The sequence below is a fragment of the Aureobasidium pullulans genome (genome assembly GCF_000721785.1).
Source record: "Aureobasidium pullulans EXF-150 unplaced genomic scaffold scaffold_17, whole genome shotgun sequence".
Lineage (NCBI taxonomy): Eukaryota > Fungi > Ascomycota > Dothideomycetes > Dothideales > Saccotheciaceae > Aureobasidium > Aureobasidium pullulans.
The window spans coordinates 144230-163335 of NW_021941037.1; the positions used below are offsets into that span (position 1 = coordinate 144230).

The following is a 19106-nucleotide window of genomic DNA, read 5'->3' on the forward strand; positions in this document are numbered from 1 at the left end:
TTCTTCTCAAACGGCTTTCATTGATTGTCGAGCCGTCTTCACTGCAACACTGATGGTGTGACAACTGGCTGGAGCGACATCATATCCATACTGCAAGCCAGAGCATGCACCTTGGATACTCGAACCTCACGAGCATCAAGACTAACGCAGACGCTGATCGCGAATTCTGGACTCGCATTCAGACGACGATAATCACGACAGGACACCCTCAACGAGTGCTGTCGGATGCCTTCAAGTGATTCGGACCTCTTTCTGCAAGGATATCGGTAGTATCACTGCCAAGAGTATTGCAGCAATGGCTGTCTACTTCCTACGGAAGACCATATCAGCTACCCAGAAAACGTTTCTCTTCATTACCGTCATTGCACTCGTTCGCTTCCAAGCTGAACGAAAGTTCGTTATACGCTGCAAAGCTCAGTTATGTCAAAGAGTAAGGATGAACGTGGACAATGCTAAATCTTGAGCCTCCTGATAGGTAGTGGTGTTGCTAATTGAAGACTCCGCATTGCGTCAACTCACTAGGATGCTTTTCGTCTCTTGCTTCGAAATCGGTAGAGGTATGCTTGATGAGCACGGTAAGAGAATATCCAGGATCCTGAGCCAGATATCTCCAGATTGCCGGGTTGGCGGTGGATCACACAAACTTGCTCAATCCTTCGCACAACATATCATGACCGCCTGATAAACTCACTGTCATTTTCTTCTGCTTCCATATTCTGAAGAGCTTCGAAAGACCAACACCGTCGGTTTGTCGAAATTTATCAGCTCAATACCGCAAGCCTGTAGCACCTCGCAACGTATAAAACACCCGACAATCAGGGGTTCCGCCCAGGCAAAACAACCTCCACCACAGTCCACAGAATCTTCGCCCGAATAGCAGTTTCAAGATGCTTTCCGCCATCTCTCAACAACGTCCAGTATCTGCACCCTCAAATCCCGACACCCAAATGATGGGAGCCAAGTCTGCGGAAAACACCACGATGACCGCAACAGCGCGCTTCAAGCGGCTCACCCCAAAGCAAACTGTCTCCCATAAGCATCGCATTCGAGGAAACTCAACGTCTCGTCGCACGAGTCGAGCCGTTCGTACCAGATATCAGAACATTGTCTCCAGCATAATGTCTCCCCTCCCTCATCAACACTCGGTCTTCGCAACTGCAGACTCGCCGAACACAGACGTCGACCTCGAAAAAATGGTAGCCAAGTTCGCAGAGCTCACAATCACGCCTGCACCAAATCGCTTCGAGCGTTTTAATGAGCTGCCACCAGAGCTTCGACTGAGTATATACCACTTTGCTTTTGAGTCGGTACTTGAAAGCCCGGAAGAACAAAGCCTGCCCCATTCTCTAACACAGGTATCCAGCGAACTGCGCCACGAAAGCACGGTTTCTTTACTACCTCGTATGATGCCTCGCATGAGGGACATGGTTCTCACACTCGACAAACCTTCACCATCCCAAGGTTGGGCTGTAAAGCTGGAACCATGGACTGGCTCAGTCTGGGAGCCTTGGTTAGCACACAATCCACCACCAACTCTATGCTTAAACTGGAGCTGGGAAAATTTCCTCCGCTCAAAAACCGCTATGGACCATCTCCAGAACATAAGGACTCTCAAATGGAAGTGTGAAGGCAAAGGATTCATCGTCGCATTTGAATACGATATCATCGCGAGGGTCAACAACCCTGGCAACATACCGGTAGAAAATTACCAAGTATCGTCCGGCGGCACGATCTACGAACTCGAAACAGGCCCTTCGGTGCCTATGACCATGGATCAGAGAGGACGCCTCATCTGGCTTCTCCTTGATGCCAAACAAGCAGTGTGCTCCATGCATATCTTGAATGAATTGAAGAAGATTTGAGCCTATTGACTGGTTTCTACATGTTTTGAAGTGATACCGTCAGTATCGCCGCAACAAGCCGTCAACGCGACTGCGCTGGAAAGCATGCACAGCAAGTATTTTACGACAAACAAGCTCTCATCCACAACCATCTCATATTTGAGCATCACACACGAGCATAGGAAATAGATTGCACAGGCGGAGAAAGGAGCCTAGCAACATGATCACAAGACACTCTGAGCTATGTGGAGAACCAAAAAAGAATCAAACAGTCGTACCAAACTATTTCCTTTCGTGGACAACGACTTAGTCCACCTAATCATAACAGACACCGCAACACACATCAAACTTACCATACGTTCCCTCTCGGGCGTGATTTCGGCGTCTAAGGAAGACATTACACAGGTGAAAAATAACTAGAAGGATAAGGAAGAGGGGGAGAGAGCAAAAGAAGGTGGTCTAACATCACGCCGGAAGCAAAGCATGAGATATCTGAACCCTACACTACAAAGCATCAGCCCGAATCATAGTAATCATAACATCCATCGCCTTTCGTCATGAATAGAAGTTATTCCATCAAATCTGCATCGAATCAATAATCTCTCGAACCTCACCTGCTTTCCCTCATCAATCTCACTCCCAACTCAATTTGATAATATCAGCAGCCTACACCACACGTCAGCAGTTTTTCTCCCTTCACCATATCATCACATCCACTCACCTTCTCAGCAACAGCATAAACACTACTACTCGTATGCCCCGCCACAGCCATAGGAAAAACACTCGCGTCCACAACCCTCAACCCCTTGACCCCATACACCCTAACCTCAGCATCCACAACCCCTCCCCACCTTTTCTTCACCATAGCACAACTGCTACTAGGATGTTGCCACGAACTCGTGGCTGCATTCCTGATTGCCGCCTCTATCTCCAGATCTGTGGAAACACTTGCGCCTGGGAATGTTTCAAAGGCGCCGAGGGCTTGCATGGCTGGTGAAGAGATCCATTCGCGGAGTTTGCGGATCGAGGCGATGGAAGTCAACATATCAGTTGGATGCGCAAAAGTGCCGAAATCGATGGAAGGGGGGTGGAAGGGGTCGGTGGTTGTTATTTCTATCGCGCCGCGGGAAAAGGGCCGGATCATGGCGAGGGGGATAGTGTTTCCGCCTTCCCAGGCGATCTCCGCTACTGCGGCGTCGGGGGAGGCGTAGAGGTTGAGCAGAAGATCATGTTGGGCTTTATAGCCTGCGAGGATGGAAGGGTGGATTTTGGAGGGCAAGATGGAGGAGAGGTTTGTGAGTGCTGTGGTGGTGAGGATGGAAGGGTAGGAGGGGGTTATGTTTTTGAGGGGGAGGAAGGCGACGGAGCTGCCTCCTAGGTAGGGGATGGTGATTGGACCTGTTTGACCGTCATATGAGGTTCCTAGCATATCAAGGTGAATTTTGCTTACCCGTGCGGTTCTTGTTGTAAATGTCCAGTTGCTCAGCCGCCCAGCTGGCATTCGAGAACATCCAGTCTGGTGTTGGGAATGTGTAGTTGCCATCTACTCTTCCTCATTAGCACCCATCTCCACTTCTCCAAGAACGAATGCACCTACAGCTGAATTGCATATAAATAGTAGGTTGATCCTGGAAATTCCTTCCCACACCTGGCAAATCAACCACACATTCAATCCCAAGACTCTCCAACAGTCTCTTCGGTCCAACACCAGAAAGTTGCAGTATCTGCGGACTCCTTACAGCTCCAGCCGCAAGAATGACTTCCCGACTCGCTCTTACAGTACTAGTCTTATTCGTCTCGCGAGAAATAAACTATCCACCTTCCGTCAGTAACAACTCAATCATCCCCCGAGGTGAGACAGATACTCACATCAACACCCACAGCCCTCCTACCCTTACTAAAATTGATCTTCGCAACAAGACATCCAGTAAGCAGGTGGAAATTCTCCCTCACACCAGCAATAGGTCGGTAATAAGCATCCGAAGCCGTAGATCTGGATTGATTCTTTGCGTATGCGGAGATTGTGCTGTAGAAGGCACCGATTGCTTTGCCGTTGTTTGGTTGAGGGTTTGTGGATACGCCTACACTGTTCCAACCGGCGAAGAAGTTTTCTGATTGGGAGATTAGATTGATTGTGGGGGTTGGAGAAAGGGAATAGGAAAGAGGAGTGTGGCTTACTGATGACTGTGTATTGGTAGTTGGAGAAACTTGAGCCAACGGGGCCGTCGATACCATGGGGAGAAAGATCTGAGGAGATGACGCCGGGAAACATGTCTTGCAGTTCCTCTGTCGGTGGTGTGAACGTCTCGCTCTGCGGAACAAGTTAGCAGCCAATTCCTTTCACCCACTGCACAGTCAACTCAACCAACCTTTTTGAAATAAGACAACAGCCCTTCCCATCCCCAACCTGGATTTCCTAATTGCTCCCAAGCATCATAATCACCAGCAGATCCACGAGCAAAGAACATGCCATTCACCACCGTGCCACCACCCACTACGGCACCAGTGTACAGTGGAGAAGTGCGGTTGTTTAAACCAGGTTGAGGAATACTAGTGTCTGTGCGAAGGTATTTGCCCGGGACGGGAAGACCTGGCACCGTTGTTCCGTTTTCTTGACCGTCGCTGTAGAGTATTAGTACTTGATATGAGGTAAAAAAGCAAAGAGGAAGAGGTCGAGTACACATAGCCATATTCGATGACTAGAACAGTGATGTTTGGATTTTCTGTAAGGCGGTTGGCGACGACTAAACCACTTGTCCCTCCACCAATGACAATGTAATCATAGCGATCTCTTAGATGCGAAGTGTGATTGAGCACACTAGCATATGGAGCAGAATGGCTGGAAGATGAAACGAAAGAATTCGCAACAAAATTCAGCAGCACAAAAATATGAGAAATTTGCCGCATCTTGATAATCGTGAGAAAAAGGACCGACCAGAGAAAAAATTAAAGGAGCATGAGAAGTGGTGTCACTTCAATGTTCAGTATTTGCTTTGATATAGCTTGGCGCATGTATGCGGTGCTGACTGCATGCATGATAGTGGGGAGAAATCCTTCATATGCAGACTCCCCATGGGTTTGATACTCTTGGGTTGTTGTGGTTGGTGGAAGATGAAGAGGCTTTGTCCGTGTCAGGATCCATTGATCTGAGGTATCCCATTCTTGCGAGCGCAAGGTGTGTGGAGGCTTGGAATCCAATGATGTGCGACGATTGAGAAGACAGTGTCGCGATATCCCAAGAGCAAAACAAAAGGATCACAAACCCAGCAAAAAGAATAGTGATTGCAGCGAGTGAGATTTGAACTCACACTTCCTCAGATCCATCCTCCACCCCCTACCAGCTCTGCGAGGGAGAACTGGAATTACAGCGAACGCAATGCTTGTGTTGGCAAGGCATCGTGGTGTTGGCCCCTTTGTTCGGTTTGACGCTTACATCGGGAGGGTGTTGGTGACAACGCTTGTGTTTGCAAGGTCGTTTGATGGCGAGGCGCCCTACCATTGGGCCACCGCTGCTTGTTGTTGGGTTTAATTCGATTCGGTGGATTTATAAGGGGTTCTGGAGGTGCGAGTGTCTGTGTGTTCGATTTCTAGGGTGTGGAGTCTTTTTGCATATATGTATTGTGAGGCGGCGGCGATGGTGTTTGATAAAAATGAAAGATGGGCTTGAAGCTCAATGGCCTTACGAATATCGTATTATGATAATTCACAAACCTATACAGTGTGACCCTCTCACGTCTTCACTCAGAAACCGTATCTTGACACTTCATGAGTCTCCGGGTTGAAGGTCTGAAAACAGCCAATCACCTTTTTCTTTTCTATATCTGGGCTTGCGAAGGACTCATATCTGCACTTACATGTTTAGACGGTTTGTGCAGCATGCAATCAAAGGCGTCGGGTTCCGATACACGAATGATGCCTCCACCCGATTGACAGAATTCGACGCACACAACTAACATTGAGATCCAGAGTACATTTCTGTGACCAGATGCAGTCCCGGACGGTCAGATGGATTTCCCTTGTACCGTTTCCCGCAGGAGGAATGTGATTGACATAAACCATTTGCAGACGCAATTGCTTGTCGCGAATGTGGCTGTTATGACACGGTATTCCAGAGCAGATGAGAAGTTCCGACATCTTCAAATCCATGGCTGAATAGTTGTTTTATGCTTTTGAGCAATGGTCTCTGCATTTCGTCTGGGTGCTTGTCGAGGACTGCAGGAGTGAAGTCAAGTAGATCGGCATGCTCGGAGATGCCAAGCAAAGTCCGGCTTTCGACCGCCCGGCAATACCTGATTACCAAAAATTATCTGACGATCGACCAAGAGCAACCAAACCCAAACACAGATCACAACTGCAAGGATGTTCGCAGTAAAAGGATGGTCAGTCGACTCTAAGTCGCTCAAAACTCAACAAGCCACACAACCCGCCGCCAAAAAGGCCGACGATGGCGCACCAGGAAACTCGGCGCAAAACAAGAAGAGAAAGAGAGGCGGCAAGGACAGAACTCCCAGGGACGTCAACGACTCGAACGTAGGAGATCTTTGGGCCACTACCATTGAGGGCAAGAAGGCGCCAAAGAAGCCCAAGATTGAGAAGAAGGAGAAGACCTCGGCCGTCGAAGAACCCGCACCAGCCAGTGAAGACTACATCAAGCTCGACGTCCGCAGCGAGAAGAAGAAGAAGCCTGCAGCGGAAGGACAAGAGAAGCCTGTAGCAGATGGAAAAGAGAAGCCTGCAGCAGATGGAAAAGAGAAGCCTGCAGCAGATGGAAAAGAGAAGGCATCGGACAGTAAAAAGGCAAAGAACAAGAAGCGCCAGAAGCAAAGAGACGAGAAGGAGAAGGAAGCCGCAGCAGCAGGCGCCGACAAGGCCGCCGCCGATGCTCCCGCCGCTCCTCCCTCGTTGCCCGTCAACGCCAAACTCACTCCCATGCAAGCAGCTATGCGCCAGAAGCTCATCTCTGCACGTTTCCGCCACTTGAACGAGACCCTCTACACCGCTCCATCAGCTACCTCGCTCGCCCTGTTCGCAGACAACCCTGAAATGTTCGACGACTACCACTCTGGTTTCCGTCAACAAGTCACCACTTGGCCCGAAAACCCTGTCGACATCTTCATTCGCAGCATCCGTGACCGCGCAAAGGTCAAGCTCTACAACCAGAACAAGGCTTTCCGCGACGTCAAGAGAGGAAAGGCACCCAAAGAGGAGGAAGAGCCAGCAAGCACTGCAAACCCTCTGCCACGCACACACGGTACCTGCAACATTGCAGACTTGGGCTGTGGCGATGCCAGATTAGCTGCCACTTTCCACGAAGACGGCAGTGGTCAGCGCTACAACTTGAAGATTGCATCTTATGATTTGCAATCACCTAGCAAATTTGTCACAAAAGCGGATATCGCAAACCTGCCTTGTGCAGACGGAAGCATGGATGTTGCCATTTTCTGTTTGGCGCTTATGGGAACAAACTGGATCGACTTTATCGAAGAGGCATACAGAATCTTGCATTGGAAGGGTGAACTGTGGATCTCGGAAATCAAGTCGAGATTTGGCAGAGTAGGAGGTGACAAGGGCAAGGGTGGTCAGAAAGTCGTCGAGCACAGTGTAGGCAACCGCCGCAAGGCTGCAGCAAAGGCAAAGGCAGCAGATGCTACTCGTGCTAAGCTGACCGCTGAGGACGAGGAGGCCGCTCTTCGCGAGCACGTTGACGAGGTTGTCACAAAGTCTGAGGAGACTGATGTTTCAGGCTTCGTCGAGGTTCTGCGACGAAGAGGATTCGTGCTCAAGGATGAGAAGTCTGTGGATTTGAGCAACAAGATGTTCGTCAAGATGGAGTTCATCAAGGCTGCTGCACCTGTAGTAGGTAAGAACGTGCAAGAGGCCGGAGAAGAGAGAAAGGGCGAGCACGGCACATGGAAGCCCAAGTTCAAGAAGTTCGTCGAGGAGGAAACCAAGGAGGTCAGCGTCGAGGACGAAACCAAGACACTCAAGCCTTGTTTGTACAAGATCAGATAGAGGGGTGGATGTGTTTCGACATTATGATCATATCGCACATGTCATGGCTGTCGTAATGATTATCAGACTTTTTTGCTCAACCCAACATCTTCTTACTCGCTCATCTCCTTGATGACTTTCTCGAGGTTCTTGACATCGTGGGCAAAGCGTCCCAAGAACAATCCATCCACTCCATCTCTCAGTCTGTCGTAAGTTCCTGGACCAGCACTTCCACCGTACAAGATCCGTGTCAGACCTTTGCGTCCTTCGGCCATCTTTCTGATTCGCTGCGTGACGGCAACAACATGATCAGGATCTGCAGGCTCACTCGCTCCGATAGCCCAGACAGGTTCGTAAGCAAGTATGAGCTCTGCATCATCCGGTATAGCTTGCAACAGACTCATGACCTGAGGCCTACACTCCTCGATAGCCATACCGACTGCTTGAGAAGCAATTTTGCCATGGGTCTTTTCGCCAATGCAGACAAGAGGCACCAAACCATTTTTACACGCAGCAGCAGCTTTCTTCGCAGCCGTAGCATCAGTCTCTCCAAAAAGACGTCTCCTTTCCGCATGCCCCAATTCCACAATCCGCACGCCAGCCTGCTTCAACGTCCTACAAGAAACCTCTCCCGTAAACGCTCCAGCATCCTCCCAAAAAGCATCTTGAGCTCCCAATTGCACTTGGGTTCCTTTCAAAGCATCCTTCACCGGCAGCAGGGATACAAAATCAGGAATGATGAAGAGATCAATGTTGTTTGATTCTGCATGAGTCGAGATGTTTGCGAGGTCGGCGGCGTAGGTTAGGGTTTTGTCGAGGTCAAAGTACATCTTCAGGCTCGTGCCCACGATCTTTCGGCGGGGTCCGACTGCGGATGTCGATGACATTTTTGAATTCGTACTGCGGTTCGTGTTTTGCGGGGTTCAACGGAATGGACGTGGGTGAGTATCTCCGTGTGTAAGCGACGAGCAGGGGGAGAAGTGATGATCAAGGGGGGGACGAGAAGTACAGCAAGCGTGAAGAAATGTATATCTGTAGTATTTATATTGGAAAGAGCAGGCCGGAATACCTGAACAGGCAAGAGCTCAGGGACAGCGAGGCACAAGGCAGGCACGTCGGTGTTCGTTGCGCAAGACAGCGAAAGCGGCGGCGGGGAAAGCATCTCATCAGCGCACAGACCAGCCCCAAAGAAATGGAGGGACTTTGTCGTTCGAGAGTCGAGAGCGTCATGCACTTGGGCGACGAAAATCCTTCTTCTCTCTTCCCTCCCTAACACTTCCATTTCACTTTATGTCTAGAGTGCTGGCTGATAGGTGGGCGCGCAAGAGATATTTCGGTTAGATCAATTCAAGCATTGGGAGGTCCTGTTACGTTACAACGAGAAACAAAGGGAGGACAAACAGCAACAGAAGCAGCAAGAACGAGAAGAACAATCCTAAGAAGCGTAGGTACAAGGCCACAATTCCCTGCCCCATTGCACAGACAATTGTTGTTTCTTGCAACAGACACACAAGCCATGGACCGAGTCCACCTCTTCATCTTCTTCATCCTCTTCTTCATAGCAAAGCGACTAATATCCCGCCACAGACAAGTCAACCGCCGCGTCAGATTCGCCGTCGATTGATCCACGAACGCATCCACGAATAAACCCACACACACAAACATGCATATTTCAGCAAAGCTCCAGGCTGCGGCCAAGGAGAAGAAGGCCACCTACTCATTCGAGTTCTTCCCGCCCAAGACGGCCCAAGGTGTCCAAAACCTCTACGATCGCATGGACCGCATGCACAACTTTGGCCCTTCCTTCATCGACATCACATGGGGTGCTGGTGGGAGGCACGCCTCGCTGACCTGCGAGATGGTCAAGGTCGCCCAGACCGTCTACGGTCTCGAGACTTGCATGCACTTGACTTGCACCGACATGCCCAAGTCAAAGATCGACGATGCACTAAAGGAAGCCCATGATGCCGGCTGTACGAACATTCTGGCTCTCAGAGGCGACCCGCCGCGTGAGAAGGAAAAGTGGGAGGCTACAAGTGGAGGCTTCAGATACGCAAAGGATCTTGTCAAGTACATCAAGGAGACTTACGGCGATCACTTCGACATTGGTGTCGCTGGCTACCCTGAAGGCTGCGACGACAATGACAACCCCGAGGAGCTGATCCAGCACTTGAAGGAGAAGGTTGACCTCGGTGGTACCTTTATCGTCACACAGATGTTCTACGATGCCGACATCTTCCTTGACTGGGTCAAGAAGGTCAGAGCTGCTGGAATCGACGTCCCCATTGTACCTGGTATCATGCCCATCTCGACCCACGCCGCTTTCTTGAGACGCGCAAACTGGTCCAACATTCACGTTCCTCCTCACTGGCACGAGGCTCTTGAGCCTGTCAAGAACGATGATGCTGCTGTAAGAGATGTTGGCACTGGCCTAGTTGTCGAACTGTGCCGCAAGTTGATGGACAACGGCATTCAGCACTTGCACTTCTACACCATGAACCTTGCACAATCCACTCGCATGATTCTCGAAGAGCTCAGCATCACTCCTTCGCAAGACACTCCTCTTGAGAAGCCTCTTCCCTGGAGGCAGTCGCTTGGACTCAACCGTCGCGATGAGAACGTTCGTCCCATCTTCTGGCGCAACCGTAATCGCTCATACATTGCACGCACCCAAGACTGGGATGAGTTCCCCAACGGTAGATGGGGTGACAGTAGATCTCCCGCTTACGGTGAGCTTGACACTTACGGTATCGGTCTGAAGGGTACCAACGAGCAGAACCGCAAGCTTTGGGGAGAGCCCAAGTCCTTTGGCGATGTTGCTACTCTTTTCGCCAACTACATGCAAGGCAAGGTCGAGTCTTTGCCTTGGAGTGAGAGTCCCATTACTGATGAGGCCGACGCTCTCCGCAAGGACCTGATCAACCTGAACCAGCGTGGTCTCTTGACCATCAACTCTCAGCCTCCGGTCGATGGCGCCAAGTCCAGTCATCCTGTCTACGGTTGGGGTCCTCGCAATGGTTACGTCTACCAGAAGGCATACCTCGAAGTCCTGGTCTCTCCTGAGCTGATTTCCGAACTTATTACTCGCATGGAGCGTAATCCCAACATCACCTACTTCGCTGTCAATCAGCATGGTGATTTGAAGACAAACTCACCTGATGAAGGTCCCAACGCCGTCACATGGGGTGTCTTCCCCGGTAAGGAGATTGTTCAGCCCACCATCGTCGAGACTGTCTCCTTCCTCGCATGGAGAGATGAGTTCTACAGACTCGGAAGCGACTGGTCTCGCTGCTATGATGCCACATCTCCTTCCCGCTACGTCATTGACGATTTGATGCAAAACTGGTACCTGGTCAACATCGTCAACAACGACTTCCGTGAGCAACGTGGTATCTTCCCACTCTTCGACGAACTTGAGGTCCCCGACTTGAACAAGGAGATCGCCGCTCCTGAGGCCCCTCAGAAGGTCAACGGTGCCACCAACGGCGAGAAGCACGAAGAGGAGCCCAAGGTCGGCAATGGCGATGTTACCGATTCCAAGATCCCCGACAGCGTGCACAAGAAGCTGGAGACACAGATCAACGGCGCCGAAGAGAAGCCCGACACCGAGCCCAAGGACGCAACCGCCCACAACACCGGCGCCGGACCCTCCACCTCCGTCTAAGCATCATAATCACAACCTATGCTTTTGTCAACCAACAAGAAGCAACGACACTTTCCTTGTCTTATATCTTTGCATTTTTCAGCATTCCACTTGAGAGTTATCCAACCAACTTCTCATTACGATCTTCTTCAACAAGAAGATATTCAACACCCCCTGATCAATCGATCAACATCAACGAACCAACCCAGCATTTACAATCCGGCGTTTGAAACGACTTACCCTTAACGTGGCATGAAACAAAAAGCGAGAGATACCCCCATTCAACCGGGATTTGAGAATTATTTTACTTATATTGGCGTTTTATGCGATTTCGTTCTAGTTATCATGGAGGAGAGAAGATAGATGAGAGGAGAGATGGGAGAGTAGGATTGAAAATCAATGTTCTGACTCCCCAATCATGCACCGTATCGACCGCTTGAATGCTTGCTTTGTGATAATGCTTCAGCTTCGTTATCTCTCAGAATGTTAATGCTAACTTTCCGTCCATCGACCGCTCACGTCGACACAAGTATGTTTCTCTGCCAACCTTCTCGTACGGCTTCTGAGCAACATGTTACTGCTGTGCTACGACGTGAGGTCGGACACCCCACAACTGCCGCGGCAGAAAGGGAGATCTGCATTCCCGCATGCACGTCTCCATCATTCGGACATCATCTTCCAGCACCTTCGTGCACAACACCTGAACAACCCTGGCCGTTGCGAATCATGCATCGATGTAGAAGAGCATGCCGGCACGGCAGATGCAACTACTCTGCCGTCCTATGGTATGCTGGATGACGTCCACGATTTTTGTGCTGCGCGGACAAAGAAGCATGGCCTTGGACCACAAGAGTCAACTCCAGAGCTCTCTCCTCCCCTCCCTGCCCAAAAGTCCTTGCTCTGACATAAGGCACGATGCGTCTGTCGATTTCTCTATTGCTGGCAGCAGCCACCACGGCGATCGCTCAAAATACCACCCAAGTCTACGATTATGCCATTGCAGGCGCCGGTACTGCTGGTCTACTTCTCGCCATCATCCTGACCGAAGATCCTTTCATCAATGTCGCGGTCCTCGAAGCTGGCTCGGATGGTCGCACAAACCCCAATATCACGATTCCGGAGTTGAGAGGTGAGATCATTGATACCGAGTATGATTGGGCGTACTACAGTACTGTACAGCCTGGCTTGTATGAGAACAGGAGTCAGGCTGTCAATAGAGGAAAGACCATCGGTAAGGCATGTTTGTGTTGTTTTGATGACATGTCCTGATGTGTTCCAGGCGGGACAAGCGCTATGAACTGGATGATCCACAACGAAGACTCTCGTATACAACTTGATATCTGGGAGTCATTGCTCAACCTCACTAGCTGGAACAGTGATGCATCACTGGGCTGGAATTGGGAGACACTATCCACCGCTTTCCGCGAGAGTGAGGTCTTCTTCGCTCCTTCCTCCAATGCATCTTCGGCGGAGCAGCCGGACCCTGCCAACCACGGGTCTTCCGGATACATCTGCTCGACCTTGCAACGCAGTGTCCTATCTCTGCTGTCTGACTACGTAACTCCCGCTCTTCTCAACGCTGGATATGCTGTCCCCGGTGATAGAAATGGAGGTAATGTGACCGGTGCCGGGTTACTTCCTCTTGCTATCTGTCCCGGCAACTACACCAGAAGTTATTCGGGATCAGCATATACTGCTGTTCAGGATCGACGCAATTTGCATCTTTACACCAACGCTCAAGTCACGGACATCAGCTGGATTTCCACCACAACTGGAAATGTTACTGCCCGTGGACTCAATTACGTCGACACTTCTGGCCGTACTTCAAACACTAGCCTCTCAATCCAAGCGCAGGATATTATCTTGTCTGCAGGTATAGCCGGTTCAGCACCTATCTTGGAGCGATCGGGCGTTGGTAACCCGGACATCCTGACACCATTGAATATCACGCCCATAGTCAATCTCAGCAGTGTAGGCACTGGTCTACGAGATCCTTTGATGATGCAATACCAGCCTCTCCAATACAACTTCAGCGTTGAGTTCACAGGTGGCGAGTATGCTCAGAACTACATTGACCTGCGTCCTGCTCAAGACGTCCTGTCACCTGCCGACTATAATGCTGCCTCCGTCTGGTTGAATGAGACGACATCTATCCCTGGCTTGGAAGATGCACAACTTCTTGTTTTCAAGCATCTTTGGTTTACCCGCCAACCTCTGATTGAGATGGCATGGCAGTACAGCAGCACGCAATCCATGCCTTACACCCTGATCCCTCTCTCGCAAGGAACCATTCACATCAATACCTCCGACCCTCTAGCCGCTCCCGTCATCGACCCTAATTACAATTCGGTGACTGCGATCATAAACAACGAGACAGTACCTTGGGATCTCTGGCTCCTCTCCCGAGCTTCACAATTCTACGTCACTCAACTCGCTTCAACTCCGCCATTCTCAGACGTCTTGACCAAAACAGACCCCGACCACAACCTGTCACCTGCCGACTACCAACAAGCCGTCTACGAACGCACAGGCACATCTCAACATCTCACGGGCGGCCTCCCCATGCTTCCTCGTTCCGCTGGCGGTGCGATTGCTTCCGACCTTCTCGTCTACGGCACTCAAAACGTCAGAGTCGTGGATGGCAGTATCTTCCCGTACCAACCTTCTGCGCATCCTATGGGATTGACATATTCGGTTGCTGTACATGCGGCGAAGATACTTCAGCGAGTCAAGGGAAGTAAGCTGACGTATACGGAGGACCCAGGGAGAAGTAATTCAAGTTCGAATGCTACGGCTGTATTCCCGACGAACTTGCCAACTGCGACTTATGATGTCAGAGGTAGCGCTGTGCCTGCTAGCTCTTCGGTGGCGGTTTCTACCGGCGGAGTCGAGAAGGTGGAAGTAAGTGGTTGGGTCTTGAGCTTCTGTGTTATGGTGTTTGGATGGAATGCTTTGATGTAGGACCAATATGTCCGCCTTGTCCTCTGGTTATCCCCATTTCCCAAATCCCAAATCATGTCAAGCCAGTGAAGACCATAACAGCCTCACTACTGCTCACAGATTTAAGCCCAACTTTCGAAACATCACCATGCTTAAGCACGTGCGGTGTTTCCTCTTACTTGATCTTCACTTTTGAGCTGGTACTCGACGGCTCCGACCTATGATCTGTTGGCTAGAAGACCGTGCAATTACCTTTGTCTTTCGCTTGCACCTCACCTTCTCCTCTTCTGTATCAAGACGCGTGATTCCTTTTTTTTTTGCTTGTGAAGTCCTCATCCTCGATAATCTGTCCTGGTTGGAAGCACGGCTGTCTGCATTTGCTCTGTCCTCACTATAGAGAGAAATAGCTCGATGTAGGGAGACGGCATTGATGGTCATCTATTCCAGCCACTTACATCTTAACTACAGCTCTTTGAGTTCGCTTGAATGGAGGCAAGATGGTTTTTCGAATTCGTCGGGGTTTTCCAGTGAGATGGGCTATTTCTCGCACTCTTAGCAGTTGTGTCCTTTTTTCTTCTGAACAACATCTTGCAATTGTACTCGAGGCCGAGCAACTCCCATCACTGGACCAGAGAGATGGATGACATGACATGGCATTTTGTACTGGAAACACCATCCTCAAGAATGAGGGGAGTAGCTGGTGAAGGCGGCGCTTGTTTAGTAATAATTTTTAACTACTATATCAAGACTCGGCAGGAATATCATATCTTCTAACAAGGGCACTAGGACAGGAAGGAGACTTGTCTAGGCTAAGAGGTCTGGAGTTTTGCGATTACTGTGCTGCTACATCTAAAGTTCATGAAGGTTTATCTGTGATCGTTACTTTCCTCTCCACGTGCTAAATCCCGTCACCTTCAGCCTATTTCTCGCGACCGCAGCCATGGGCTGTCCGGACTAGAGGAATTCACAGTGCTTTCCATTTACACTCTCAGTAGAAGGCCGCACTGATCTTGAAAACACATTGTGCATTTCTACAACAATGCGCGTGACCAAAGTTCTGCACATGGGAAGGTTCCTATTTGATTTTTCGCTGTTGGGTGTATTTCTTCAGTCAAGCGTTTTTTGATGGTGGCTATCTATCGCTCTTTGCTATCGTTGAGCATATCTAGGTTTCTTGATTGTTGCTTACTGGTTGTTCTTTGGTTTTATTTACATTCAAGTGTTTTCTCCGCTACTCGTACATATAACAACAGCTTTTGCTTGGTACATGGAATCAAGTAGTGACAAAAACTCGATCAAAGCCGTCAAAAATTGACTCGGACGTGGCAAAATCTACAATCTTAGATTACTAGCTACTGCCTTGACCAAAACGGCAACAGACAAACCATGCCAAATGTCAGTAGTATAAGATATGATCAGGCAAGGCAGATAGTGATACGGTAGACTCACAGTACGTTAACAAGAGATCGATATAGAGTACTAGACGAGAGGAAATAAACTAAACATTCAAGGCGAGAAGAGGTTTATGGAGCGTAGATGCACGGTCTCGATAGAAACGGCGCTTGCTAGAACAATTGATTAAGACGTAATGAGTGAAATGCACAGTGCGGAACGTTGAGACCGTTTTGACATGGTTAGGGAAACAGTGAATCGAAGTAGTACAGTACTTGAGATAGAGCCAGTATAGGAACAGCAAGAGCCCAGAAGAAACACAGGATGAGGTAAAAAGTGCAGCGAGAGTAGCACTACGGAATGCGAGAAAGCACCCATCATAAAAGCGAGAAAAGGAATATTGAAAAGCCTTTAAGAATAGAAAAACCGAAATCCATTGTATGATATGCATCTCTATGTACAAAAGTGTTGTAATGCAAAATCTACTCCCCCTGATCCCTCCCATGATATCTTAGAAAAATCAAAACCCGAAAACACCACCTCATTAAGAAAAGCTCAAACCCGCGATCTATTTGCAGTCCTTGACTTCTGCAGTAGAGCAATCATCTCCTAACATTTACTAAGCAGGAACAACCGACGTGGCGATGTAGACAGTAGTGGGAGAAGCAGTGGTGGTGGTGGTGGCAGTAGCGCCGGAGGTGACAGCCAAGCCACAAGCCTGGGTAACAACCGAAGGCGCGTACTTCTGGAGAGCAGAAGGGGTAGCGGAAGCAGCACGCTTGGCGTTGGCACCTGAAAGAGTGGTCAAAGTGGTAGCCGAGACGGTGGGAGTGTAGACGACAATCTGAGTGGTGGCAGCGGCGAGAGTCAAGATAGAAGAACAGTAGCTCTGGAGCGTGGCAGAAGAGATGGCAGACTTGGCAGAAGCAACAGCGCAGGGGTATCTAGGCTGGCCGGGGTCGGTCTTGTTGGAGAAAGAGTACGAGAAGCCAACGGTGTAGACATCCTGGCCGTAATAGTAGCCAGTGTTCTTAGCGTAAGATGATGCCCAAGATTGGTCGTAAAGAGCGCAGTATTGGCCAATGTTGACCTTGTTCTTGTACAGGAGGTAGGTGTTGAAGAAGTTGCAAGCCTTGGTGAACTTGCCGTCCTGAGCAGTGGCACGAGCATAATTGGCCTGGCTGTTGCAAGCGGCTGCGCAGAGGTTGGCATCGAAGGGCTTGTTGTTGAATACGTGGGACTCGAGGAAAGTGTCATCACCAGTGCAGTCAAGAGGAGCGTTGATAGCAGCGTTGTTGAGGTAGACACCAGCGTTGTAGCCGTCAGGGGTAGCGATGGATTTGTTGACATATCCGTTGGATCCAGCAATAACGACCTGGAACTTGTTTCTCCACTGACCAGCATTGTTTGCGTTGTCATTTGTAACGGGACCTGACCAGTACACGCATTTGATTTGCGTGGTGGACGCAGGGTTGCTGCAGCTAGAATCGTCGGGGTTGACAGTAGGGTCACGCTCGAAGTAGATGTTGAAAGCCTGGCATCCGTTGATCTTGGTGCACTTGTCTGCGCAAGCCTGAGCGTCGTAACTAGTAAGGAGGGTGTAACCCATGTAACCGTAGGCATTGTTGGATGCCTTCTGGTTGACAAAGGTGTTCACATAGCCGGAAGGAATGGCTGTGGCGGCAGCTGCTGCGGTGGCCGATGCGGAGAAGTCGGGCAGAGCCAAGAAGGCAGATGCACTGTCGTCAGTAGGGACAGGGCCAGCGCCAGTGGGTTGGGTTTGACAGATGGTAGAAGTGGCACGCTTGGCAATGTTGTTGTCCAGAGGGAACGCATCACTGGGGTTGGCCTCAAGTGCTGAGGTGACAGCAGCTGCGGCTGCCTCGCTGGAGTAAGAAACAGTTGTGGCGGTGGCAGTAGTAGCAGGGACTGTAGCGTAGACTACAGGAATAGAGACCTCGGCGATAGGAGTTGCTTGGAGGACGACATCCCAGTCAAGGTCCTGAGCCTGGGCAAGAGCCGCAAAGGCGGCAGCAGCGATGAAGGAACGCATGTTGAAGATAGAAGAGTCGAGAGGAGGTTGCTCTTGATGATGGAAGAGATAGTTGAGTGAGGTGATGATAGAGATACAACGTGCGAACCTACCCGATATATATAACCACCTACATACCTGGATAATGTGAGCCCTTCGGACTAGCCAGACTCCATTGTCCCACGTCCGCGCTTAGCTTCGGGGGCAGCGAGCTGAGAACGACGCTTGAATCGTGGAAAGCCACGAGACAGCAGATGCCAGGGACGATTCGTGGTAGACAAGATCTCAAACTTCGAGTCCACTTTTAGCGAAGTCTTGTGGCGCATGTGGGCGCAATGCATAGCGGTCAATTATGGCCCAGGGGCAGGCAAAGGTTCCGGAAGCCTTCAACGGGATATCCACTTGGTGTAGACAAAGTGCCGGGAGCGTTCTTGTCACACGAAGACGGTGCAATCGAGATGAACCGGCCGTTCGTGGGGTGTAAACTCCCCCAAAATTTCGCAACGGTTCATCGAAGAGACGCTACCCAAGGCTCCCCTAAAGCTGTTAATGTGATTGAGCCAGGTAAAAGGTCTCCGGCGGCACGAAAAGGAGCAATCCCAACCGCACAGCGGCTTGGACGAAGACTCAGCACGGACTGCCGTGCATCCTCATGTGCTCAAAGCGGACTCCGAGTGCGGGATACAACACTGGCGTACCGCACGGCATCGCCGAGAAGAGAAGTGCCAGCACAGAAGCGACACGAGACGGCCTGTTCCTTGAAAGGTCTCGGTTCAGGTTGCTGTGCCATTTGCACAGAGAAAACATGGTGAAAACCTGGAGATGTCTCAGTTTGACGGCTTCTGGACTGTCCGAAGCTCGCCAAGAAAAGTTACTGATTGGTCCGGAGTTCGACGAAGTGAGACGTGAAGACAGCAGCTGAAGGGCCACGCACTGCTTCAGGTTGCTACGAAAAGCCGGTGAGAGACGAAACTCGACAAGACCGTCTTTTGGCGATGGAAAATTCTTCGTTGTGGTATGACTTTGAAGTGGTGGATGGTGTCGGTGAAGCTTTGATTGCGACAAAAGCCCTCGGCGTCGCCTATTCAGCCCACCTCAGAGCAACCACGGTCTTTCGACTGGTATAGCCGGTGCAGGCTGCATTCTCAGCTTTACGGTGAAAGCGATCCGATGTACCAGATCAGGCGAAAGGTCTTCGGACTTTCCAGCTTGGTCTGAGTGATGCTGTCGCACCTGCTTGAGGTGTAGGAAGGATGAGCTTGGCGTC

At 50.2% G+C, this 19106-nt stretch overlaps 8 protein-coding genes across 8 annotated transcripts; 5 read left to right on the plus strand and 3 right to left on the minus strand.

The window, feature by feature from the left end:
* Positions 1 to 450: 450 nt before the first annotated feature.
* On the plus strand, positions 451 to 1862 carry M438DRAFT_383040 (uncharacterized protein; the record flags this gene model as incomplete). The annotated part of the gene is made up of 1 exon (XM_029908930.1): positions 451 to 1862. The coding sequence occupies exon 1, from the start codon at positions 888 to 890 to the stop codon at positions 1860 to 1862; it is 975 nt and encodes a 324-aa protein (XP_029757883.1). The 5' UTR covers positions 451 to 887.
* A 447-nt stretch (positions 1863 to 2309) lies between these two features.
* M438DRAFT_367590 (glucose-methanol-choline oxidoreductase) lies at positions 2310 to 4748 on the minus strand (the record flags this gene model as incomplete). Its single annotated transcript, XM_029907971.1, has 8 exons — positions 2310 to 2507; positions 2563 to 3239; positions 3292 to 3384; positions 3439 to 3652; positions 3711 to 3952; positions 4020 to 4152; positions 4211 to 4463; positions 4522 to 4748. 8 exons carry the CDS (start codon positions 4746 to 4748, stop codon positions 2475 to 2477), a joined length of 1872 nt encoding a protein of 623 aa, XP_029757884.1. The 3' UTR covers positions 2310 to 2474.
* A 1416-nt stretch (positions 4749 to 6164) lies between these two features.
* On the plus strand, positions 6165 to 7853 carry M438DRAFT_323847 (uncharacterized protein; the record flags this gene model as incomplete). Its single annotated transcript, XM_029903029.1, has 2 exons — positions 6165 to 6969; positions 7060 to 7853. Exons 1-2 carry the CDS (start codon positions 6201 to 6203, stop codon positions 7851 to 7853), a joined length of 1563 nt encoding a protein of 520 aa, XP_029757885.1. The 5' UTR covers positions 6165 to 6200.
* Positions 7854 to 7945: 92 nt separating this feature from the next.
* M438DRAFT_279209 (Triosephosphate isomerase) lies at positions 7946 to 8719 on the minus strand (the record flags this gene model as incomplete). The annotated part of the gene is made up of 1 exon (XM_029901072.1): positions 7946 to 8719. The coding sequence occupies one exon, from the start codon at positions 8717 to 8719 to the stop codon at positions 7946 to 7948; it is 774 nt and encodes a 257-aa protein (XP_029757886.1).
* A 425-nt stretch (positions 8720 to 9144) lies between these two features.
* M438DRAFT_407740 (putative methylenetetrahydrofolate reductase) lies at positions 9145 to 11765 on the plus strand. Its single transcript, XM_029909914.1, has 2 exons — positions 9145 to 9276; positions 9420 to 11765. Exon 2 carries the CDS (start codon positions 9496 to 9498, stop codon positions 11494 to 11496), a length of 2001 nt encoding a protein of 666 aa, XP_029757887.1. The 5' UTR covers positions 9145 to 9276; positions 9420 to 9495; the 3' UTR covers positions 11497 to 11765.
* A 281-nt stretch (positions 11766 to 12046) lies between these two features.
* M438DRAFT_407741 (alcohol oxidase) lies at positions 12047 to 14505 on the plus strand (the record flags this gene model as incomplete). Its single annotated transcript, XM_029909915.1, has 4 exons — positions 12047 to 12260; positions 12479 to 12706; positions 12755 to 14376; positions 14437 to 14505. 4 exons carry the CDS (start codon positions 12047 to 12049, stop codon positions 14503 to 14505), a joined length of 2133 nt encoding a protein of 710 aa, XP_029757888.1.
* Positions 14506 to 16294: 1789 nt separating this feature from the next.
* On the minus strand, positions 16295 to 17761 carry M438DRAFT_301898 (uncharacterized protein). Its single transcript, XM_029902112.1, has one exon. It carries the CDS (start codon positions 17414 to 17416, stop codon positions 16427 to 16429), a length of 990 nt encoding a protein of 329 aa, XP_029757889.1. The 5' UTR covers positions 17417 to 17761; the 3' UTR covers positions 16295 to 16426.
* Positions 17762 to 17777: 16 nt separating this feature from the next.
* On the plus strand, positions 17778 to 19032 carry M438DRAFT_347801 (uncharacterized protein). Its single transcript, XM_029905987.1, has one exon. The coding sequence runs from the start codon at positions 18175 to 18177 to the stop codon at positions 18649 to 18651; it is 477 nt and encodes a 158-aa protein (XP_029757890.1). The 5' UTR covers positions 17778 to 18174; the 3' UTR covers positions 18652 to 19032.
* Positions 19033 to 19106: the final 74 nt, after the last annotated feature.

Excerpts from the sequence above, each read along its gene's own strand:
- M438DRAFT_407740 (XM_029909914.1), top strand. The coding sequence starts at position 9,496 with ATGCATATTTCAGCAAAGCTCCAGGCTGCGGCCAAGGAGAAGAAGGCC.
- M438DRAFT_301898 (XM_029902112.1), bottom strand. The coding sequence starts at position 17,416 with ATGGGTTACACCCTCCTTACTAGTTACGACGCTCAGGCTTGCGCAGAC.
- M438DRAFT_347801 (XM_029905987.1), top strand. The coding sequence starts at position 18,175 with ATGCATAGCGGTCAATTATGGCCCAGGGGCAGGCAAAGGTTCCGGAAG.